Source organism: Cololabis saira, chromosome 10 (genome assembly GCF_033807715.1).
Source record: "Cololabis saira isolate AMF1-May2022 chromosome 10, fColSai1.1, whole genome shotgun sequence".
Taxonomy (NCBI): Eukaryota; Metazoa; Chordata; class Actinopteri; order Beloniformes; family Belonidae; genus Cololabis; species Cololabis saira.
This window is the reverse complement of record NC_084596.1, coordinates 31,892,902-31,918,412: the sequence shown is the minus strand read 5'-3', so window position 1 is coordinate 31,918,412 and position 25,511 is coordinate 31,892,902. Positions and strand designations below refer to the sequence as shown.

The window sequence follows — 25,511 nt, the reverse complement described above, 5'->3', positions numbered from 1 at the left end:
AAGAGAAAAAGACCAGCATAACAAACTACAAGAACAATTATGGTTATGAGATACTTATTATTAATATCTGAGGAAGGAAAGAGAAAGAGGGGTGATGGGCACCGCGCAGTGGATCATGTTGGTGTTGCCCTGCAGCGTAGGCCTATAGCAGCATATCTAGGACGGAGCTCTGTTTGAGACGAGCTGCTCTAGTCCTGTCCTGTAGCTGCAGCTATGACTACTGGCCCTAACACACTAGAGTTTACACTAACTATAGGCTTTACTAAACAGAAACGTTTTAAGTTTGGTTTTAAAAGTGGAGGTAGTGTCAGCTTCCTTAACCCAGATTGGAAGTTGCTTCCATAGTAATGTAATGCAATAGTAATTTGGGCTTTGTATGCAAGTAATGAAATTTAGAATTTGATTCTGAGTTATGTGATAATGGATCATTTTCCTCAGTAAATATCAGAGATGAAAGTATAACCTTTTGCCTAATTTGTTTTGGACTTCACCTTTATCTTTTATCAGGACTTGTGAAAGTTTAATAATGTTTTAGGTAATTTTCATGCTGAAACAGAAAATTTAAAAAAAGGTTCATAAGCTGCTTTGACCCTTTTCCAAAGATGGATGTTTAAGGATCAGTTCCAACTAACCCTGTCCTTAAACTTTTGAAGCGTCAGAATGTTGAAAGATTGAGAAAAACACTTTTGGTTTTTGTCTTTGGGGTTAAATTATAAAAAAAGTAAAATCATTTAAAAGAAGGCTGCCAAGATACAACATACAAGATTTTTTTCGTTGATATAAATAAGGTACTGACAGTCAGAGAATGTTCACAGATGAAACCGATGCGGTCAGTGCAGTAGAAATCATTCCAGCTGGCATTATGGATGAGCCCGGCGCAATCCTCGCCATCCTGGTGACCGTGAGTCCAATTGTCAGGCTGGCCGGGCTTCCATTTCCTGATAAAACCCACAAGGACAACTAGTTACAGTCACACAAACTAGCTGAACTGCAAAAATCTAAAGACAAGAAAAAGTCATGGATCAATAAAAGACATTCATAAATTCATAACTCACTTGAAAGTTGGTATGGTTCCATCCACCCACTTCCAGATGTTTTCCTTCTCCCTGTCAGTCAGTCCCAGCCAGAAATAGCCTTTTCCTGTAATTGCTTTTCTAACGTATTCCTAAAAATAAAATTGAGACATGTTTGTAGGATAATGAGGACACAGGTTATTGTTTTAATCATTTTGAATCAATAATAACATTTACCTGCTCCTCATTGTCATTAATTATGAGCATATGGGAGGACACGTTAGTACAAAACAGCTTTGCCTCATCAAAGTTGAGTCTCTGTGTGTCAGAGAAGTAGTAGCAGCTTTTCCTAAATCTTTTGAACTCAGGTGGGCAACCTGAAAAAAGTAAATATCAGACTTTTGCATTAAAAGAAACTGGAGAAGCAGTTTGAGCTATCAATATTTGTAAATACACCATTTTAGTAAAATATTTACACATTTCCAGCAGTTGTGTAGTCTTTGAACTCACCAGATGCTGGGGTGGTGGCGACAGGTGGAGCCTGGACCCCCCTGGACACAGAGCTTTGTGGTACCCCAGCAGTTACAGGAGCTAATGTCGGTAGAGAGAGTTTGACAACCTGAGGGGCCTGAGCGGACTTTACCACTACGGGAGATCCGGGCAGCCCTGGAAGGCCGGGAGGACCGGGAGGGCCAATAGGTCCAACCGGCCCACGAGGCCCGTCTAAACCTGCAGGTCCTGCTGCTCCTCTGGGCCCCTGTGGCCCTTGTGGTCCTGGAAGTCCAGTTTGTCCATCCCTGCCGAGAAGCCCAGGAGCCCCAGTGTCTCCTTTGTCACCAGGGTTTCCAGCTCGACCTCCAGGCCCTCTGGACCCTTTAGCACCTGGAAATCCCCGCGCCCCGGCCGAACCTTTAGGACCTGTCACGCCTATCGGTCCGGCAGCACCACTTTCTCCTTTAGGTCCCACATTTCCTGGCACCCCTTTGTCTCCTTTGTCACCCTTTTGGCCCGACTGACCCACTGGGCCTTGGGGACCTCTGTCACCCCTTGAGCCCTTTGGACCTGGTGGTCCTAAACCATAAAAGGAAGAGATGAATGAAATATCTGTGAGAAACTCTTTGGGTCATTAACAAGTTTATGCACTGTCACAAAGAAAACAACATTACTGCTGAGCTGAATAAAAGTAAACAGGATACCAGGGGAGGGATTTATGAGTTATTTTCAAAAATCATTCAGATTGTGTAGATGTGGGTCTTTTTTAATGTAAATGTGGAGGGGCCAGACGCTGGAATTTCCCAGGACACAGTCTGTTTGAACTCCTCCCCTCTGGACGGCGCTACAGAGCTCTGTAGCCAAAACCTCCAGACTCAGAGACAGTTTCTTCCCCCAAACTGTTGCTCTGATGAACTCTCATCACTCATAGGCTACGTTCACACTGCAGTCCTTAATGCTCAATTCCGATTTTTTCCCATATCCGATTTTTTTGTGTGGCTGTTCACATTATCTTTTAAAACGTGTCCTATATCCAACTCGAGTGTGAACGCATCGCGGCCCTGAACTGACCCGCATGCGCAGAGGCGTGTGATGATGACAATGATGGATTTGCATCCAACTTTCGGTCAGGTGCCTATGAACTGCCAATTATCCATCAAGCTCCACAATTATCATGTTAACATTAAATCAGATAGATTTGTCAAGGACGACGTTTCTCTTGCATCTTTATCATTGTGCGGGCATGAATTCTCAGAGTTTTGCGGGAGCGGGCGGGAGTGGATGTAAACACTGCGGGCGCGGGCGGGAGTATAACACACACGTTGCGGGAGCGGGCGGTAATGGTCAGAAATGCAGCGGGAGCGGGATGAAGAAAACAGTCCCACTATAGCAGGGCTCTAGCTCCGCTCCCCGGAGTGTCAGCTCTGCTCTCCGGCGTTCAGCTGGGTTTATCACCTAACACACGGTCCAGCTCGTTGTAAAACGGGCAGGTTATGCGACCACGACCGCTTCGCTGATTTGAATCCTTAGCTTCTTTATTTAGTAATATGCTTAATTTCAGCGGGTTGTCTCGTCTGATCTGAGGTCGTAGATGAAAAAGAGGTGAGCGGTGGGGAGGGGAAGAGGAGAGGCGGAGGCGGCCCGGAGGAGACCCGGAGGGACCCCCGCCGTCTCCCGTGTCTCTCCCCCGCGGCTCGGGGCTCTGCGTGTCAAAGTCGCATTAATTCCGACCTGGCCGTTCACACTGAGGTCGCATTGCAAAACATCAGACCTGTATCCGATTTAGAACCACATATGGAAGCGACCTGAATCTGATTTGAAAAGATCAGATTCCATGTGACTTGTGCTGTTCACACTGTCATAAACAAATCGGATCTGAGTCACATATGAGCAAAAAATCGGATTTGGGTCACTTGGGAACTGCAGTGTGAACGTAGCCATAGAGTCTCAGAGTAATCAACTAATATGCAATAATAATAATAATAATAATAATAATAATAATTAAAGCTGCAAGCAGCGATGAACGGGCCCTCGCACTCAAGGCCACCGCCCCCCATAAGCATGTCAGAAACGACACCACCCACGACTTCCTATGTCAAACCATTCAAAAGTTATAGCAGAAAAAAGGGACAACCAATCAGAAGAAGGGGCGGGGCTAATTAAGGCCAAAGAAGCTCAAGGACTCATTACAGAGTCCCATGACACCACCCACAACTCTCTATGTCAAAACATTCAAATGTTATAGCAGGAAATAGGGACAACCAATCAGAAGAAGGGGCGGGGCTAATTTTCACCAATTATGGTCAAGGACTCAATACCGAGTCCCATGACACCACCCATGACTTTTTATGTCAAACCATTCAAAAGTTATGGCAGAGAAAAGTATTCTAGGGGGCGCTGTTGAGCCGTTAGGCCACGCCCATTAATGCAAACCATGAAATATCAAATTTATCGCCAGGCCTGGCTTGCATGCCAAATTTGGTGACTTTTGGAGAACTATCAATATGGACCAATCAGATGAAGGGGAGGCGCGCTTTTTGGCGTCTAGCGTCGCCACGGTAACACTTTGAAAGAGAAAAGTAATGCGCGTAGTCGCAAGATGGAGACGCACATTTTGATGTATAACACACCTGGGTGCACGTTACGGTTCGGGCCGTATTAATTGCCGAAGGAATGGCATAAATTGCGGCAAAATTACACAATTAATTCACAATACACAATAATGCAAACCATTAAATATCAAATTTTTCGCCATGCCTGACTTGCATGCATGGGGACTTTTTGGGCACGTTTAGGGGGGCAAAAAGGCCTTCCTTTTGTCAGAACAATAAGAAGAAGAAGAAGAAGAATTCCTACAGATACAATAGGGCCTTCGCACTGCAAGTGCTCGGGCCCTAATAATAATAATAATAATAATAATAATAATAATAACCACAATCATATGCTGTAACAATGCACCTTTCAATAACCATGACTACCTTATACTGCTGCACCTTTCCCTTTTTTTTATTTGTATATATGTTAATAAGAGCCGGCCTTACTGTACAGTGAGCGAAATAACCGAGTCAAATTCCCTGTCTTGTTTGACCTGACTTGGCCAAATAAACCTGATTCTGATGATCTGAGGTACTCAGAAGCTTTCCTTAAAGGAGATGACAAGGGCAGGAATGATGAGTATACCTATAATTTTGTACCTACAACGTATAGCTACATCTTCTTGTCACAGCTTTCATTAATAATGGAAGTATGTAAAATTTTGACATAACCACGTGCAATCACCTGACAATGTGAAGCATTTTCATTAAGTAGTTCCTCTGTTCTTACCCTGTAGGATAGTGAAGTTGGTGATCAGCTGCGAGTGCTTGCTGTCCACCAGCTTCATCTCCTCCATCAGCATACCCAGGCTCTTGACTTCTTGGTCCAGCTTGGACGCCATCTCACCCTGCTGGGCACGCAGCTCTTTGCCGTCCGACGTGGCATCTTCCATGCTATCATTAAGTGCCACCAACATTTCTGAATGTCTCATCACTGTCTCAGCACAGGACCTCAGGTTGTTTAAGTCGCCACTGATGACACCAAGGATCTGCGCCGCAAAGCTCACGTTGCCCGTCACGCGGTCAATATCATTCTCATGTCTGTCCAGTCGGACTTCCATCTCATCAAACTTTGACGAGGTGGCATTATCGTGGTCCCTCTGCTTGTCCATCAGCTCCCGCAAGCTCTGGTCGTGCCCCTCGGTAAGGGCAGACGTGTTCTGGATTTGACTGGCTAGATTGCTGAGCTGAGCCCCTAAGTCATCTATGACGTCTCCGTTTGACCTGGCCAAGACTGAGTTGTTGGCTGCCAAGACCTGAAGGTTCTGCACCTTTTCTTTTAGCCACTCTGTGTCAGAATGTGTCTGCCTGGCAGTCTGCTGCAGAACCTGATAGTCGTTTTTCAGCTTCTGAACTGCCTGGCCTGTGTCCTCGACCGTTTTCTGCAGAGTGCTGAGCAGGTTGCGCTGTTGGGCCTGGGTGATATTAAGTGCACTGATATTGACCTGGGTCCGGCTCTGCACATTCACCTGGTCCTGTATCTCAGACTGGAGTCGTGCAGTGTCTGTCTGGAGGTCATTGATTATTCCATTGTAGGAGGCCAACGTCTGGTTCACCCCGTGCAATGAGGCTCTGTTGCCCTCCAGGAACCCCTGCAAGGACACATGGCCATTTTGCATGTCATCTCCTGTCGTCAGAAGTTCTTTCAGTCGGTCACTGTTGCCGCTGGTCCTGACGGAAACATCATTCATTTGGCTTTGTAATGATTCCAGATCTGACTTGAAAGTCTTAATATCACTGGTGGCATTGACCGACTTCTCCCCTGCCTCATCATCTGAAAATGCAAAAAATATTTGTCAGAAAAACACATTTATTCACAACTGCAATACAATATTACATTAAAGAGCCATACCTAGTTTCTTTAAGTCTTTCTCCACAGCATTAATCTTTCCTCCGTAACTCTGCATGCCTTCTGTGACACCGTCCATCCGCTGAACCACTAAGAGAAAAAGATTGGGTTCTGAATCAAGCCGCTTGTTACTGTTGTAGAGGGTAGATCTCTTTGCTGAGCAGGATTTATTTAAACCAGCAGAGGGTGCTGCTGTAGTCAGGTCTCTATGCTGAATGACTGGAACGTCAAACATCAGTCTTGAGCACATGATGCTGTAAAAGGTTCCTGAGATTATATTGTAACCAGGCAACTGTGTGTGTGTTGATTACAAATCAGACCACTTTCACAAATCCTACTTCCTGAACACAAACAAATCTGAAAAACATACAAAATACCACACGAGCACACTCCAACCCTGGCTCCATCTTCTCTCAGCTTACATCTGCTATAAGAGTCCATCTCCTCTCCCCCCGGTTTGTTTTTCTGTCCGTTGGTGGCCGTCTAAAAGACTTGACCTAGCTCTGACTGTTATCATTCCAGGAGTGGCAAAAACAAGTAACGATAACATGCACTTGAGACAAACAAAAACACAAGCGACCGGTTTCATGGATCCAACTGAGGAGTGCTTTCGGCCTGAGTTCCCTTTCGTTTTTGTTCCCTCCAAGATATTGATTCATGTTTCATTTTGAAGGTCATGAGATACTGCAAACAACGATGACATCAAAAGACTGGCCACAATATCATTTTCCCCTTTCTTCTTGAATGAGCATATTTCCCTCTGTAAGTCCATCCTCTTTTGGCACTATTAGAGGAAAAGTATTGCAAAATGAACATTTTTTATATTATTAAAATCTTATAATTTCTACGTTCATACATTTTAAAATTTCTGAGTTTATACAATCCAGACTACTGAATTTATTAACACAAGAAAACCAAGGAGTGACCTCTGGTTTTTGTCTTTGAAGCCAGTGAGGAAGTACAGTTCCTCAAATGACCACTAGGGGTGCGCTCTCATAATGAGTTGATTTTGATTGACCCCCATATTAAAATGCACAGCCTTGTACCTCATAGGTTAAGATTGTATGAAACATTAAATGTAGGCATATTTAGGGTCCCATTTTATAATTTCAAAGATAACAGGGCTCGTTGTGGAAACTAACGGCTGAAAATGGATCTGGGTTGGCCTGGAAGGGTTTCCGGGTGGAGTTGGTCAAAGGCCACTCGCCAGAGCAGGTCTGAGCCTGCCTGCAGCAGTCTGAACAGTTGACCCCTTGGCTGAGCTCCCTCCCTGTTCCAGCCGACCCACCTTTGCTCTTCCAGGCTAACCTGAGAAGGTCAGGACTGTTGTCTGACTGCAGCTGCTGCCAGCAGCAGGCCGAGGCATCTGACCTGACCGCCATGGTAACGCCGGCATTACTTGGCCGGAGCTCTGGAAGGGTCCTGCTCCAGGTGTTTTTGGAGCAGGAGGGTATTGGTGTCTGAAAACCGTACATTTCTAACACTAAATGCCACATTCCAGTCTGACTGAGTCAATCCCACCACTATCTTGGGAAGGTACTTATCTTCAGCATCTGGACGACTCGTTCTAATCCTAGATTAGCTTTATTACATTTTTATTGGGCCACTATAGTTGTAACCCTGTTGATAACATCAAATAAACATTGTCTGCTTTATAAATAAATATCTTACTCCCCGAGAAATCCTCATAAAAACAGCTATTTGAAAAAATAACTCAACTGGAATATGAGAACATTTTTCAAGTAATGTGACTGTTACATTAAAGAAAACAATGTTTGTTTTAGTTATGTAAAACACTTTGTGTTGCATAAGTTGTATGAAAATTGCTATACAAATAAAGTTAGATTTTTGAATATGAATCTAATCTAAATCATAATATCATCAGCATCCAACCTTTGGAGAGACACGGCTGAGAAAGATGCAGCTATGTTTGAAACAGTTTGATTTCTTCATATTTGTGCTTGTATTAAATTCTACAACTGCAACTGGCCCTGACTTTTGTTTTTCTTCCCTCAAACAGACTAAATAATCCCCATTCCTGCATCGGCAAAGTGGTATCATTTATTTATAACTGAAAACCTAAGTTTGGCTTATTGTGACAAGCGCGTTAGAGAGCCACCCGATCGGAGTCGCAGCAGGTTACTGGTGATCGATGCAGGAGCTGGTGCAGCGACTCAGTGACACAGCAGGAAAGACAAACAGTGGTCTAACAGACAAGGTCATCTGAGGGCCAAAGAAGGATGGAGGAGGCAAAATCCAAACACAAATCCAGCCTGCACTGATTTCTTGCAAACTCAAACTGTTTTGGACACTCGTAATCGTTTGTGAGTCGACCTGTGGTTCACGAGACAACAAATTGCTACAGAGCCATAAACTCTCCGCTGGGTTGTTAAGTGAGGGAAGTTTGTCCACGGTCATCTGGTAGACATTATGGCCAAATCATCAAAATCACATGTGCTACACACCAAATACAGACCCAAAGCTGGAGACCAAAACCATCTCAACGACACTTAAAGGCGTAATTATGATTTTGATCTTTTAGATTCTTTATTAAAGTCATTTCCTACTGGCAGAGCGAGTTTTCCATTACTTGTGGAGCAGATACTACTTTTGCAAGGTCTTTTGATAATACTCTTGCTGAAGGATGTTTTGGAAGGATTTCTATAATTGATTTAGGCCAAGAAAAATATGTGTAAAATTGGAAATACCCAGTTTAATACCTTCCAACAGTGCATAAGACAACAAGAATTTCTCTCTGTTTCTATTTAACATCAGTGCTTTGGTTCAAACCACAAAAATGGATTCCAGTGAGGGTCAATGTTGCACAATGTGTTTCCTGCTGCAAACGACCTCCTAAAGATATCAGTTAGTTGGAAAGTAAACAATGAATTCTGTGGAAATAGTCTTTTCAAGTGGTAAATCTTGAACTGAACTCTGACTTGGCAGTTGTCGCTGACACAAACATTTGAAAGTTATCAAACTTCATGCACAAAGACGAAGGCAAGGAGTGAGATAGAACGCATGGGAGGCAGGAATGTGGAGTCCACATATGTCCTCTGTGATATATGTTATTAAAAAGTAAACATCAAACCCTCTTTACAGCAAGCATAGCAATAAAAATGAATAGATTTCCGGCCGATCCACACTGTTGCATGCAGAAACTAATGTTTGCACGCACAATTCCAGATTAAAATTTGAGGTATCAAAATAAAGTGTTGTCAGAAAAAGGAGAAGAAAAAAAGACTACTCATTCCATAACAAGGACAATTTGAAACAAATGTCTGCCAACAACAGCTGATGTTGGCGGTGGATGTCGCTCACCAGTTTGAGTGATTGTCTACAAAAGATGAAGAGGTGTCACATATATTGGACCGTTTATCATGTAGCCTGAGCAGATGAGCTAATTAAGGCCTTAGCCTTTGTTGGAGGAACCATGGTGCCATAAAAATTTAGGTTTTGACATTGAAATAGTCAAATAAATTGTATTTTGATCAGTGTATGTATACACATTATTAAAATGCCAGTTGCTGTTGTCCCTGACACACATAATGCACTGCATAAACTCAATAGGAAACATATAACTGTAGATCGTGACACACTAAAAGGGGGATACTGGAATGTTAGCATGCATGCAAAATGGTTAGAACAGAAAAAGTGCTTTCAACGGTCAATTTACACTAGAAAATCACTATTTAGATAGGGTCCGTTTACTTTCATGATACCTGACAATTCTCTACAATCTGGAACATGTGTAACTAATGATTTTCAAACTTCTTACGAGGTGTAGGATGCAGACAGATCACCCTGCCTATCTGCCTGCTGTGAACAAACAGGAAAAATGCAGTGTCCGCTCCAGAGCTGGTGTTTAATTTGTCCCTTTCGGGCTAATGTAGTAAAACCCCACCCCAGTCTGGCCTTCGGCAGGAGGGTCCCCCCTTATGATCCAGGTCCTGCTCAAGGTTTCTTCCCTCCTAAAGGGGAGTTTTTCCTTGCCACTATTTGGCTTAAGGCTTTTCTCCCACTAGGGGAGTTTTTACCTGCCATTGTTTATGTAATAATTGCTCGGGGGTCATATTCTGGGTCTCTGGAAAGCGCCTAGAGACAACTTTTGTTGTATTAGACGCTATACAAATAAAATTGAATTGAATTAAAATATCAGTGCAACATGACAGTGGAACCAGGAGGGTGACGTGCAGAAGTCACCCCTTCACTGGAAATGAAAACACAATACTTTTTCATTGATTTCCATACTATTTAAAACATAGATAATTGCAATGCATTTCTTCCTGAAGAACCCCCTAAATGTGATCCACTCCTAGTTTATTTGGATACTTGTGAATTGTATTATGAGTTCCCTCTAGTTATTGCAAAATCTGCACTGAATTTGTAATTGCATGCATAATTACACGTTTACGTGACACAAGGATCTTGAGGTGTACATCTCCTGCATAGAAACTACTTTTCAGTTTAGTTTGACTTACCTTTGTATCCGAGGACTGCCACTGCTATGGTAAGCAGAGCACAGAGCACATAGAGGAGAGCAATGGCCACCCTTAACGCCCAGTCATTTTTACACTTGGTGCACTCTGTACCTTCCTGAATTCCTGCAACATACAACAGGGTCTCGTCACACACCATTCTACAGCACGGCGTTGAATCAGGTTAAAGGACCAAACTGCTTGGAAGCAGCGGTACCTCATATATTGTGGATTATTTAGAGTAAAACAAAAATAAATGAACCAAACATCATCTTATTCAAAAGTGAGAGCAAATAGGGTTTTGTTTCCTCTCCATAGCTAAGTTCAGCCGGCACATGAACAGTGGGACACACTCTACCTTTTGTCAGTCAACTGTCCAATGAAAATATTTGGCTTCATGTACAGGAAAGATGACTCACTATGAAACTGCAAGTTATCCATATGACTATGCCCCCCCTCCCTACACCCCTTTGCCATTCCTCGTTCCCATCCGACGTATAACAAGTCGGCAGTGACAGTTTTGGTCTTTTATGTCACAGATTTTCACCAATACGTCCTCATAATCATCTGCTCCAAGTGATACAACACTAAACATCAAGCAGGATGTTTACTTGGGTTCAGTAGAGCTAAGCAGCTTCTGGCAATCAGAGTAAGAGGGCAGCTGGTCTATATTCATAACAGACAGTTAACATCTTATGGAAGACATTTTAAATGAGAATTGAATGAGAACAGAATTTCTAGAAATGTCTGGCAATTTATAACACAAAAAAAGCTGAAAAGTAAATATGTTTAGCATGAGCATGAGTATACTGTTTAACATACAGGAGACATTTTATGAAATTCTTTTAAAAAAACAGTTGTCTGAAATATAAACAAAACATCTGTGGCATGCTTTAGTAAAAATAACAAACTGATGCAGACAAAGCGTACTTTCAATGTCTGTACTACTGTCAGAGTGGCTGATATTAGGGCGGGGTCAGCCACGAAACCCCGCCCCCTTCCTTTACAGACTGTGCCTCTTCTGAGATCAGTCTTAGAGCTTTGTGCTATAAACAAGTAGCAATACATGTAGCATGCTGAATAATTCTACTCTGACTTCAGTATGTGATTCCACAGAAACCTACAAATCTAGATGCTTAATTGAATTACATGTTTTCAGAGCTAGGAAACCCTAAGCTAAGTGTTATGGTTGTAATATGTCCAGGTCTTTGAGTTAGTAGTGACTTCAAATACTGAAACAAAAGTTCTGAAGCACAGACATTTTCATAATATGACTCCTTAAACCTTTGACCAAAGTCAAAATAATGTCTTATTCCCATCAAACCATCCATCCCCTATCTACACCTGCTTCAATCATTTACCGGGTCACAGTGGTCTGCTATCCAAGCTGTCACTGGGCAAAAAAACAGGATACAACCTACAGTATGTTAACCCCTTAATACTAATAAGGGTCTGCTGCTGCCTATTCCTCAGCTTAATGGGGTCTTTGGGATCTTATAAAAGCTGCGATTGGCTGAGAAAGTAAGACTATCACAGTTTGTAAACAAGTCTTTATATGCATAACTACAAATATTGCAATACCATCTTTTTCTGTGTGATTCTGTTTCCGATACCTGGGCCTTTGGTTTTGGCTGATACTAAGAACTGATCCAATACCAGTGTTATATTAAATATTTCATTTTATAATCAACTAGTTAAACATTTCATTCCTGTAACACCTTGTCTGGACCAGGCTCATAAGGGGGGACCCTCCTGCCGAAGGCCAGACTGGGGTGGGGTTTTACTACATTAGACAAGCCTGGGCTCTTGTTTCTTTACCCTGGTTTTGAAGCAATAATGTGACATCTTAGGTAATAAAAAAAATATAATTGCAGTAGCTTGTTAATAAAACCTATGTCATAATAATAATGAAGTAATTTTAAACGAGTAGATAGATAGTGCCTTTTGGTTGAATATCCATTGCCCCCTGGCATTGTGGGTAGGTCAACTGTTTTCACTGGGGAAAGCATTGCTCAGCTGAAATTGCATCTTCACATGACTTCCTCTCTCAAACATCACCAGAGGCCCAGTTCTGTCCCTTTAAGTCACATCAACCATGATGGGACTGAATGTAGGCAAAAGAGGCTCCATTCTTTCCAGAGAGGGGTGGGCAGAGACCACCGGCTTTGGACCCACACATCTGTGCAAACATCACATCTGACCATCTCAGAGGGGCCCGTCTGTGGACCTAGAAATGGATATGTGGGCCTCTGTCGTCTTTATGTGTACTGAATATGGAGAGCTTGATCAGAGAATCCCCTGCTGACGACCTTCTGCTGAAAGGACATCATAACATTGTGTAAACAAGCAGCTGAGCGGCTGCAGGTTCGGCATCAGCAGTGGGACGGGGCACACGTTTCCCCGTTTGTTAGACTTTGAGCTGGACTGCAGCTCCTAATGCTTCCAGGGTCACTGAATCTCACATATTTCCCACTGACAATTCTTCTTTTCAAAGAGCAGTTTTCAGGGAATTTGGATTAATAATTAATTTTTTCATAACTCTAAGTTTTAATTAGTAAATTCCTCACGGTACAATGTTCCCACATAGCTTTGTTGATTAAATGGGTGTGTTATTAGTCTTGTAATGAGTTTTTAGTCTTACTAAAAGTCTATTTTATTAACATTCAAAACGAGAATCGTGTTATGAACAAAACAAAACAGATAAATAACTGAAATAACCAAAAAGTGGGCTCTTGATCAACTGTCCCACTTGACTATATCGCAAACAGCCCAATAAAATCAGTTTAATGACTTTAAGGAATCCTGCGGCAGATCTAAAAAGCACTTTTCCTCTTTGAAGTGTGGAGTTTTAAAAGCTTTACTCACTGTTAATTACATAACTCTTTGTAGTCGGTTGGAATTAAATCAAATTGAACTGTAAATGTATTTATTTATGTTATCTATTCAAATGAGCTGTTTTATGCAAAAATAATCACTCAAAGCGACTATTAGCCTACCAAGTGACACTTACACTTTGGGAAATTGTGATTGTAAGCTGTTTTCGGAGGTTGGACACAGCTGAGGAAAGCGCACAGACACAGGTGGTTAAATTACCCATAATCGCGAGTAGGATGGCAATGCCCAGGACTGACTTAGGTAGGAGCACGGGGTGGTAAAAATATTGAAGAAAAAAAAAATAATACTCATAATCGGCCATTGAGCATCCAGATGGGGCCAAGTTTCAGAATGACTTCAGTCTAAATGTTCTTTAAGTGTGGAAGTGCACGTAGCGTACCAGCTGAAGATGTATTTCAGACACACTCAGTACGTTTACATGCACTAACAGAAAGTCGAATTGTTGCCTTAATCCAACCAATATCGAATTTTTAAAAGCCATGTATACACCTTAGCTGGGCTGTAGTCAAACTGAACTGAAGCTCTTGAGATCTAGCTGTTAGTGCCAGATAATGCAGTCATAATCCGGGGAAGCTGGCTCAGTTGGTAGAGCGTTCGCCCATGAACCTGAAGGTCAGTGGTTCGAACCCTAGTTCCTCCTGTGTGGGTGAGTGTCTACAGTGTAAAGCGCTTTGGGGCTGTAGGAGTACAGCTGGAAAGCGCTATATAAGTGTAAACCAGGGGTAGGCAATTCCGGTCCTCGAGGGCCGGTGTCCTGCATGTCTTAGATGTTACCCTGCTTCAGCACACCGTGATAAAAGTACCTGTGTCATTAACAGAATTGTGCAGCCCTGGATGACAAGCTGATGACGATGATTAATTAGAATCAGGTGTGTTAAAGCAGGGAAACATCTAAAACATGCAGGACACCGGCCCTCGAGGACCGGAATTGCCTACCCCTGGTGTAAACCATTTACCATTTAATCCAAGTTATTCCGGCATGTATGTGCAACCCACGCTTAGCCTATTTCAGGACTCCCCTTTCCGGAAGGGACGACACCACAAAAGCAGGAGAAGAAGACGAACAACAAAGAAGGAACCGGAAGAACGCCAACACAAAAGTGTGTGTGACGCCACCTTAGCATCGCAGAGTCGAACGCACATCACTCAATAATCGATTGTGTTCTTGTGCATATATACTTGGATTTCTCGGAAACTCCAGTTTAATCCTTAGCTACATTGTTGACAAGCTTGATTTAGATGTGCATGTAACCGCACTGAATGAAGTCAGGAGGTATAGTTGATGGAAAACATTAGAATAATGAACCTGTTGGGTTATTGGGCTACTGAGGCGGTGCTGTTAAGTGACCAGAATTTGAAAACGTTGACAGCACTGACCATTTTGTGCATTATGACAACTGTTAGTGTTGTGAGGTCCCAAGGAGGCGCGACGTTACATTGGGTCAAACGTAAACACGGTACTTTGTTCTTTGTCAGCTTATGTTGGACGAGGTGTTGTCCCAAAGTGCCATGCCCACAGTAAACACCTTTCTAGCTTCAGCACAGTACACAGGAACTGCATGTGAATCTTTGTGCTGTGCACAAGTTCAGCTAAGTGCCAAGGTGCTGTCGTCCCACACCTACACATAGAGGTGAATGGGTTCCAGAGTGCACCCCCCCCCACCTCACATCCAACCTGGAATCAAGTAACAAACTGACAATGTGCAGTGTATGCTACGATATTAGCAGATGTGAGAGGGAAAGCTGTTCTCTTCTCTTACCAGAACTTTTACCGAAACGTATTGCTGGAACGTTCCGGCCTACTTTTACCCATGGTTTATTGCTTTTTAGATTCAATATGAAAGTAAAGTGAGATTGTGTTAATGATGTCTTGGAAATGTCTCTCGTTTGACAGCACTAACTGTTAAAGAGCTTTAAATACTACTGTTTGCAATGTTTGATATTAGAGAATGAAAAGGAAGCTGTCATTTCTCTTCCAACTGCTCCACAGTGAGGGGGCAGCTGTGGAAAACGCTCAGTCACATGTGGGATTCTGGCCTAAGAACAAGGTTACGAAATGTCTACGATTACTTGAACAAAATCTTATTTAAAGAAAACAAAACAAAACAAATGTTAACTGTATCCTTTCTGAAAACGTTGACATGGTCACTGTCAGGTAGATTTATATAATTTATCTAACAACAATAAAAAGATATCAGATTTAAAATCTATTTTTTATGAGTGCACGTAATATGTTACATAACCTCGCAGAAACAGGTCACGAAACCACCTTGCCATGTTCTTGAACCAGAGTGGAAATTAGGTTTGGACAGTGGGTGCAAATTCCTTTCAGGGTTATAACATTTTCCTTCTCTTTATTTCAGCACTGTTTTCTGTTTCTCACCAGAGGATTTAGTGTTGTTTGACATTAAATCTGCCCTTGTGGTGTACAGAGTAAGAATGACGAGTCAACCCTTCCAATGAACTTCCATATACTCCAGAAAGAAAATAAAATCTTCTAGATGTGAGTTCAATGAGGGCCAACGAGTTCTTGTAAACATTTGTGGCTTGTTTTAAATCCACACAGGAAGTTAAGGTATGCGGAGGGAGAATACCATCAAATAGCTCCAACTGAGTTTCCTTTAATCCTGATAATAATTACCAAAGCGGACCTCGGTGGAGTCTTTTCACGGTGAATTTCTTGTAAAGGTAAACTCAAATCCAGCCTTAAATCTGCACAAGCACTGTTTTCTGAATTTCCCTGACAGCCCCCAGCAGGACGTTCCCGTCATTCAGCAAGGGTTTCGTAGTACTACTGCAGCTTCTGCACACATAAACTGTCAGTCCATGACATATAACAGACTGACTGAAAACACAACTCCGGAGGTAGAGCATGGAAGCAGTGAGCCCGTTGGGAGCTGGGAAGCTGTGAGGCGGCCAAGACATCAAAATCAACACTCTGAACTCATATACTCCCCTGATGGGAAACTAAAAGCCGGAAAAGCCTTTTAAAGAACCGAGGTGTGCCGACTGTTTCTTTTTATATCTTTATTCTTAAGCAGGCAAACTGAAATCAACATTTTTTTGTTTTGTTTTAACAGTTCTGACATTGAAGCTGTCAAAACAATGAATCAAACTGAGGTTTCCTGCAACTCCTGTGAGTTTGGAATTTGAGGTTTTGTGTAAAAAAGGAAAATGACTCAACAGCTGCTGACTGGACCCAGCCGACATTTGGTTTGGTAACATTGTCATCCAATATTTCAGTTTAATACCAAATTCATAGTAAAGCAATGTTAGTCACATGAACCAGGTGCATTTTCAGGGTCGTACTTATTTTCAAATATAAGTATGCCAACAGCAGACTGGAATCTATCATGTATGTTGACATTTAAATTGCTTCTTATGTAAGTTATCAAACAACTTGTCCAAATCTTGGTTCCAGCACTTCTGGGGTGATTTTTACTCGTACTAAAACTGAGAGGACGGCATGCTCGGTTTCAGTCGTGGATCAACAAAGGCTGTTGTTGTTGTTATTGAAGTTGCTGTCATGAAAGTGAAGAAAGACAGAAGCAAACGATCAGGAGAAAGAAAAAAAGAAAGCACAGGGAGAAAAGCCACGGCCTTCCAGTGTGGTGTCTGTAAAGCAGCTGTATTTCATTTGGACTGACTTAAAGGGGAAAAAAAAGGAAAATACCCCCCCACCCCCCTCATTCCGTGAACCTGCCATTAGACTTGGCTGCACGCGCTGTCTCTCTCCCGGCCGGCAGTGGAAATTTCCATGGCAACACAAAGAAAGCCTTTAAAGACTGGAGTCTTTTTGTGTGAAGAGTCTCAGTTCAGGGTGTTAATACTATGTCATATTCAGTAACGCGGTGGGTACCGCAGGAATTTTTTTTGACTTCACAGCCTTCCATTTTGCCTCATATGAAAGCTGAACATGGTTAAGAGAGAAAAACCAGAAGTCACGCGGATAGGCCACGATTGTCTGCGTCTCCTAAAGCCATGTCACACCTCTGCCAAAGCTGCATTTTTGCATCACATTTCCACAGAGGGACGGAAAAAGATTAGTCTTTTAAGTGGTTAATACTGAGCGGTACCCAACTGCACACTTCAAAACTATAATTGCATCTAATTGTGGTTTTTGTAATTTCCCTGATTCGTGTCGTACCGAAGCAATTTGGTTTAAAAATTACTTCAGTAAACCGGAACACTCAAAGTACACAAAAACAAACATGCAGATGTATAAATATGTGAGCAGATGTGTCAAGTCAACATCCATCATTTACAAGTGTTTTCATCGTTTTGTTTTCTTTGCCTTTTTTTCCATCAAAGTTTTTTAAATCATCGCCAAAGAAATGACGATTCCCAAAGATGCATGAAAGGAACGGGAAGAACAAGGGGAAAAAGATGGAAGCATAAAAGGCATCATCTCTGGTGAGGAATGTGTGCACGACAGTGCCATCCTGGTGGCGTTAGAGAGAAGAAATGATCTGAATGTTTGAACTCTCAGTAATGGGAGCTGCATCCACGCAGCAAACAGGCAGTTTTCAAACACTAACCACTTGTTTACTTCTCTGCCTCCACAAACCCAGAAAACATTGTATGATGTCATCCACCCTGTGGCCACGGGACTCCAGACTCTGCGTTTGTAGTACGCTTTTTGTGAGATTGGGTCTTTTTTTAAACAATGAGTAACTCTTACAAAACACATTTTCTCTGGGGTTCATTAAAGTTGCTCTAAAAAAAACTGTTGGCAAGTAACAAGGAGGAATAAGCACACACTGAACTAAACTGCGTGAAGACACACATATTCTGACCTGATGATGGCAAACAATAAAAAACTATTACCTCGCAGTAATAGCACACTCCCAGAAAGCCTCAGATCAGCTGGAACACTTGAAGACACACCTATTTTCAGCTGCCTTTGAATAAAGCTCTAAATCTGCAGTTACAAAACTAAATCATATTTTAACTACTGTTGTTCTTATTTCTTTCTTTTTTATTTAAATTTCAAATCAGTTCATTTTTATTTATGTTTTAATGTCTTTGTAAAGCACTCTGAATCACCTTGTTGTTGAATAAACTTCCCTTGCCTTGCCTTGCCTTACAGTAGCTGTCAAGGAAAAGTCGAGACCACCAAAGTAAACACAATTAGTCAGAAGTCCATATGGAAAACTGTACATTACATGTTGGACTACTTCATTCAGCCATCAATCCATTTTCTATACCCGTTTATCCTTTGCAGGGTCACGGGGGGTCTGCTGGACTACTTCACTGAGGATCAAAGTTGTGTCCAAAGCCGTCACAAACAGGTAAAAATAATCCTCCCTTTCCATCACCAGTCCATCATCTCACTTTTGCTTTTAGGAAATGAATTTGGACTTATTTGGGTGGCCTTGTAAACCTTGAGCTTAACAAACTAAGCAGCGGTGCCACTGATCCATTCTTGGGACCGTACTAAACCTGTTACTGGGTTCACACGGTGCGCCAAGGTTTTAGTGTCCCCCCTCTAGCTATTACGCTTCACAGTCGGGCACCATTCAACAGGAGAGGTTACCACGGACACAAATTATTAAGAGATTAGATTCCTTAAATTGCTGAGCCAGCCTGGCATACCTGAACCCCCCCCTTCGCTAACAGATTAACTTTTTTTTTCTCTTCTTATGGCTCCAGTCTCCAGGCACATCTGGGACTTGTTACACTGGAGCCAAATCAAAGGACGCGTGCAAACATTCATTGCAGGCACCATAAGAAGGAAGAGATAAGTTTTAACTCTGCTTTCAGTAGGGGTATTTTACATGTTTTTATGAGCTCCCCCACCTCCTCCATGATACATGCGGTTCCTTTTCATGCTGGTAAGATGTTTACAGAGCAATGATATATGGATATTTGCATGTTTGAAGAGGGGATGTATTTATTTACTTTAAGGCTTTAACTATAGACCATTAAAACAACATTATCCTGAGATGTATTGATGGATGTCTTGCCATGCAAACCATCATCTCTCAGGTATTATTCCGTACCAAAAAGGTCACGTTTGTGCCTTTCTTTATTTTTTCAATGTACACATTTTCCTCACATATTTGGATTAAGAGGTAAAAAAAAAAACAATGTGTACTAAAGGCACTGAATGTGAGCACACCACTCCTGGCCACCTGGGGGCAGCATATCTCCAGCTGGTTTATGAGTCGGCCCCTGGCTTAAGATACAAAGGCCCTGTCCCAATACTACCACTACCCCTAGTTTTCAGCCCTACCCCTAAATTTTGTGCATTCCTGTGAGGGTAGTGGTGTCCCAATTCCTCTTTTCACCTAGGGGTAGTGAAGAAAACTAGTGTAGTGGCTATGAATCTGTCCCTACGGATCGAGGGTTTTCGGATGCTCACTAGGTGAACTAGGGCCAGAAAGATTTCCCAGAATGTTTTTCGTCGTCATTTGCGGACTTAATCAAAAAAAAAAAAACCATGGCGGAAATTTCTTATTTTTTAGTGAATAAAATCAATATATTGATTTAGTTTCTGCAAAAAAATGCGTTTTGATTACATTTCTAGCGAGAAGAAATATATATTTTACTTTCATAATATTCACTCAGTGAATGTACATAATCACTCGTTTGCCCATTGTTGCGAAGTCTTTTTCAAACCTCGCCAGAATAAAGGCTGATGTATGGTTCCGCGTTACACCAATGCAGAGCCTACGGCATAGGTTATGCGGCGACGTGCGCCGTACGCCGTACCCTACGCCGTAGGCTCTGTGTTCGATTTAACGCGTAACCATAAATCAGCTCCCGAGCCGGCAGGCAGAAATCCAGAAATAAATGATTTATTTCAGCCAGCGGTAATCCTCCACAGAGCTGCAGGTTTCTCCCCGGGACGACGGCGCAGGTTGACCGGGCAATCACGTCTGTACTCCGACTGCTGCTGCTGCTGCTGCGCCCCGGACCGGCGGCTCTTATCATCATCGCCAAAAACATCGGGTCAAATTTCTTAACAGGCGTTATTTGGATAAACTGAGCCCAGGTTGGGGATCTTAACGGTTACTTTTACGCCTGGAAAAAATATTAAAACTTAATAAAGTGGCATATTAACAGCGCTACAGCTGAAATTAAAACAGCTTTTGGCTCTCAGCTTCCTGATTAGTGGTGGTGCTGAAAGTAGGGGTAGGGGGAGTATTGGGACAGACCTGGGAAGATTTCAAGTGCCCTAAAATCTGTCCCTTCTTTTTTAGGGGTAGTGGTAGTGAGGGAGGGCTAGTGGAAGAAAGTAGGGGGTGTATTGGGATTGGCCCAAAGTGCCCCAAACATCACTCCACTAGTCATATTCTGTGTTCACAATAGTCGTTTTCATTGGGCCCCTTTATTATATTTATATTGTAGTGCTTGTGGCTTCTTCCTCTAGAAACCTGACATAGGGGTTACACACTACAAGATTTGACTCCTACTCTGCCAACCAACTGGTCTCCAAACTAGAGATGCCTGATATAGTGAAAAAAATGTATTATGCAATATGTAAACCAAAACTTTAGTGTTTGGAGCCAATGTCTTTATTTTTTGCAGCTAAAACTGAACCCTGATTTCGTCGCCCATTTCTTCTCTGTGCATCGTTTTTCACTTCCGTCATAACAATCCTCACAACACCCTCCAAGTAACTTAACATCTAAAGTGGTGTCTCGGCCAGTTAGGTTTCGTCACATTTGGAAAATAATACACCAACATGATTGATATGATGAAGTCTTTATCTGTCTAAAGGGAGACTGGAGACAGTGATTAATGTAACCTTTGGAGGGACAAAGTTTTGCACTCATTAGCACAGAATTTTCAGTGGCTCGTTCATTGACACGGGACATCTATGCGTTTATACGGTATCAAAACATATCTGTTTGAATATATTTACATGCATTTGTTGATTTCAGAATATTTCAATGTAACCACAAGCTTGATATTCTGCTTCTAATTCACACAAAAGCATGTCCCTTAGCCCTTTATATGCTCAAAAGTATCAGAAGTGTATTTTACTTTACATTTAAAGTCTCCTATTATTAAATAAACTCAAAACTTGAAGCTGGTTGAAGTTAATTTTTGGGGCAAGTTCCTTGTGCTGCATTGTTAAAAGAAATATGGTCTAATTGGTCCAAAAAAACAGATTTCCCATTAAAACACAGCTTCAGATCCAGTGAACTAGTCAACGTGGAGTTGATTAGATTTTCATTTTGTAATCGTCATCTGTGCTTGGTTAGAGAAGTGCAGACTGTCACAAATAGGTCATTCATCATTATCCTTAGAGACAGACTGAAGCACGCAAGTGTGCCTCATGACCAACGCTGGGCCATTGTGTGGGTGACACTTCATGATGCAGGACTGGTCATCAAACACCTTCATTTCTTTTGTCTTTTTTGTTCTAGTCAGCAGTTTCCTTTAAAATTCAGCCTTACCTCTGCTGGTATCTTGGAGCATGAAGATAATATAATATATACAGTATGGTTGGAGTCGCAGCTGCAGTTCAGCTGAGCAAATACCAACTATGTGATGAAATACAACTTGTGATGTACCATAAGTTCACAGTGAGCTGGCAAGCAGAGGCAGTGTTGGCAGGCAGGACGTATCAGTGTACGCGAGAGTTCATATTCCCAGAGAAAGCTTTAAAATCCAACTCAAAAGGCGCCTGTATCAACAGCATTTAATAGGATTTTTCTTTTTGGAAAAAACATGATTTTCTACACCTGCTTCATCCTGCTCGGGGTTACAGGGGGGCCTGGAGACTTTCCCAGCAGAAATCAGGTAAATCAGGACGAGGTACCTTGGACAGGCTTCAGTATTCCCGCTTGCTTTCATTCCTACAACTCTCACACACTAAGCAGGAGGTTTTCTAACTAAAGAGTACAAGGTTTACATATAAAAATATGCATCTGTTTAAAAAGAGACATTTTTATATGCATGCATCTAGAAAAACATGGAAGCCATAACTGAACTTTATAGGCCTGAAGGAGCACAGAAGACCCCCTGGCTTCTCCCGCTCGTGTCCCAGTGTGGCATGTTACGATGAGGTCACTTTGTGTAAAACGGGAACATGTGAACCTCAGAGTGCAGAGTGTCGTCGGTTATCTACTCACAACTACTTCAACCAAGTGGGCTTCCATACTCGGGGCTTTGATTAATGACTATTTAAAATGCAACGCACATGTTCCCCCGCGCTCACCACCAACACATGCAAAGTAAACCATGAAGAAGGTGAACAGTGAAAGAGACAACACAAAAATCTGCTGACATTGATGGTGTATCAGAAAATGATGAAGTAATGGTAACAAAAAGTGCTGCTGAGAAGCTCATCAAACCTAATAGGATTTGTCATCAAATGACTTGAATAATCAACTTGGAGGCTTTCCATTCCTCATTGATTCATTTTATAACTTAAACTTTCAGTCAGGAAACGTAATGCCAAGTTAGCAGTTTGGTCTGCTTGTGTAAGCGTACTGCTGTTTTTAGTGGTCCCTTCTGGTTTCTTTGTCAACAAATTGTTCATTATGTCATTAATAAACAAGAAGTCTTGCGGTTTTTAGTTGTAACCGAATCAAAAACAAAGTGTTCTTTCACCAGCTCATAACATCACATCTCAGAGAGGAAATCTCGTAAGATAACTTTTTACTCATGAGTTACTTTTTCTTCAAACATTAACAAAAAATAACTCAAACACACTGTTAGAATGTTATATCCTCACGGTATGGTTCCAGATAATGTTAACTCAGACCAAAGATTTCCTGATAGGGAATGTTTAGGTGCATATCTTTCCTTTTCTGACCTCTGGACGACTTCTGTCCCTTATGGACAATTATGCATGATGACTCCTATGTTGTTTTTTTATTTCAGTGTTTCAAGAATTCAGGCTACAAAAATGTTGTTTTGGATAATTTTACTGCTGCTGGTTAACAGTATATAAGGGTTAAGTATATGTTATGTCTAGATAATCATCCAGAAACATGTCCCTGGATGTATCTGCGTATTCCACTACAGTCTTACACGTGTTTTTAATCAATATACTTATGTTTTAATGGCAGATTGTCTGCCTCTGTCTGGAACTGTGATTTAAATAGCTGCTACAAGAGTGCCATTGCCCCACAGGACAGGAAAAAACATTGTGACATCGGTGAAAAATCAACATTAAGTCACCACTGGAAAAACATTGCGGTGATTGATCTAGTTAACATGCAAGAAAACCCTCAAATGTATACACGACATCAGCAGGGAGCTGAGCGGTCTGCAGCTCCGGGGGGACAGAAAAAACAATCCAACCCAAGTGTATTGTGTGTGTTTGAAAGATGTGATGAGGCCCCAGTTGGCGTCCTCGTTTAACACTTACTAAGTCAAGAACTCGTGTAGATCTTTGGTAAGTGTTCAGCTGAAATTACAGCCGGTGATACAAAAGGGCAATAAATAACCACAATGCGAGTATCCAGACGCTGTCATTTACAGATAAACTTCAGGGCTTCCCTACACAGACTAAGCCTGCTCTCTTTACATTTTATGGTGGCATATTTACGTTACTAGTTTGAAATGAACTGTGCAGCAAACCTCAGGAAAGCCTGCAGATGTGAAGACTCACGGAGGGAGTGTGTAACGGTGTCCAAACGGCTGCAGATATTTTGCAATGAGTCCAGGAATTGGGATTGCACCACTCCAGGACTTCACTGGAAATATGCAGTCATTTAATATTTCCAATAAATGAGTAAATAAAAGCCCCCCTCTTCTAAAAGACTTCCCATTTAACTATTAAAAGTAATGGTTACAATTTACCCAGCCAAATCCAATTTTTGAGGTTTTCAAAGCTTTAACTTGCCAGATCCTTTTTTTTTTTGCCAATCACAATTTTCTTTTAAAGAAAGAATGATGAACTGCATCAACCAGTGAAAACAACAGAGGCTACTGACTAAGTATCTACTATCTTTACTTTATATCCTCTTAGCCTCATCAACAGGATGTTTTACTTTACAAAATGTCCAAACTACAAACTGACGTCTTTTGGTATTCTTTACTCACAGTGAAAAATGTCCAGTTCAAAAACATGATCACTGCTTACTGTTTCTTCATTGTGACTCATGAAATGGTAAAAATCTGGATTTATAATTATTCTGCACTGATACATTTACTACCATCTCCCACAGAGGAAAAGAAAAGGAAGAAGAATTGTGCAATGTGGCTAATAAGCTTTGTTGTTCCACATTCCTGCTCCACCCACTCATCTGAATATGATGGATTAACGCTGAACTCAAAGTGTCAAAACAGGAGTCTTTAAACTAGCAATAAATGTCACAGTAACCACATCCGTTTCCATCCTGAATGTCTCTGAATCTGCATCTCTGCGGGTTGCTATAGTAACACAACATCCGACTCAAACTGCTCATTGTGAGATGTTTCGTAGCTAATTTTCTCTTACATAGGTCCAGTACTTGTTATTTTAACTTGGTTTATTTTACAGGAGATGGTTGATACAGTTAATAAAACTAAATCACACAGTTTCTGTTTCCTGTATAAGTCATTTGCTTCACTATCCCTTCTTGCACGATCCATTCAGCCTTGTAAAAGTATGTATATTTTTTCAGTGAAACCCAAACGTAGCTCTGTGCAGCCCGGTATAACCCAGTTAGTCTGGAAAAAGGACATTATAGCATTTCTAATTGATCCCAGGGTGAAGCCTTGTGTGTCCTGGAAGACATTTAAAAATCAGAGCCCTGCTAATCTAAACCTCACCACTACAACATAAACACTAATAAAACGAGACATATTCTGTCACGTAGGGTGAAAATATTCATTGCACTCTCATGTAAGACCAAAACCACGACGCGGAGGCTTGAACACTGGAGTTAGCTCCATGGACCATCTGTGCTAGCGGGTTTTGGGGGATATTTTTGTGGTAACGCTTGCTGGCTGGGTGGCCCGCGGCAGAAGCACTTGCAATACTGAATCAGCAACAACGGACCCAGCCTGAAGTGCAAACAGTTTGTGGTGTGCTCCGTCCCATCGCCACACACTGCTCTAAAACTTCACGGCACAACAGGGCCAATAATAACCACACGGTGGATCGAGCCAAACGTCCTCTCAGCTCTCGCTTCTCGTGAGGAAAAGATGACCACAGAGAACATGGTGTCTGAGTGCCTGCTTTACTGCAAACCAGCGGCTACAAAAATAAATGCTATCCCCGAACTATTCAGCGCATTTACAT

At 41.9% G+C, this 25,511-nt stretch overlaps 1 protein-coding gene across 1 annotated transcript in view; it reads right to left on the bottom strand.

Moving 5' to 3' along the window:
- The window catches only part of LOC133452225 (collectin-12-like), a 61,513-nt gene that overhangs the window by 18,638 nt on the left and 17,364 nt on the right, over positions 1–25,511 (bottom strand). Inside the window, exons 3-9 of the mRNA XM_061731445.1 lie at positions 10,430–10,552; positions 5,952–6,038; positions 4,830–5,873; positions 1,524–2,084; positions 1,251–1,390; positions 1,056–1,165; positions 797–938 (exon numbers count right to left, since the gene is read on the bottom strand). Coding sequence (XP_061587429.1) covers positions 797–938; positions 1,056–1,165; positions 1,251–1,390; positions 1,524–2,084; positions 4,830–5,873; positions 5,952–6,038; positions 10,430–10,552 — 2,207 coding nt within the window. The remainder of the gene's footprint in view (positions 1–796; positions 939–1,055; positions 1,166–1,250; positions 1,391–1,523; positions 2,085–4,829; positions 5,874–5,951; positions 6,039–10,429; positions 10,553–25,511) is intronic.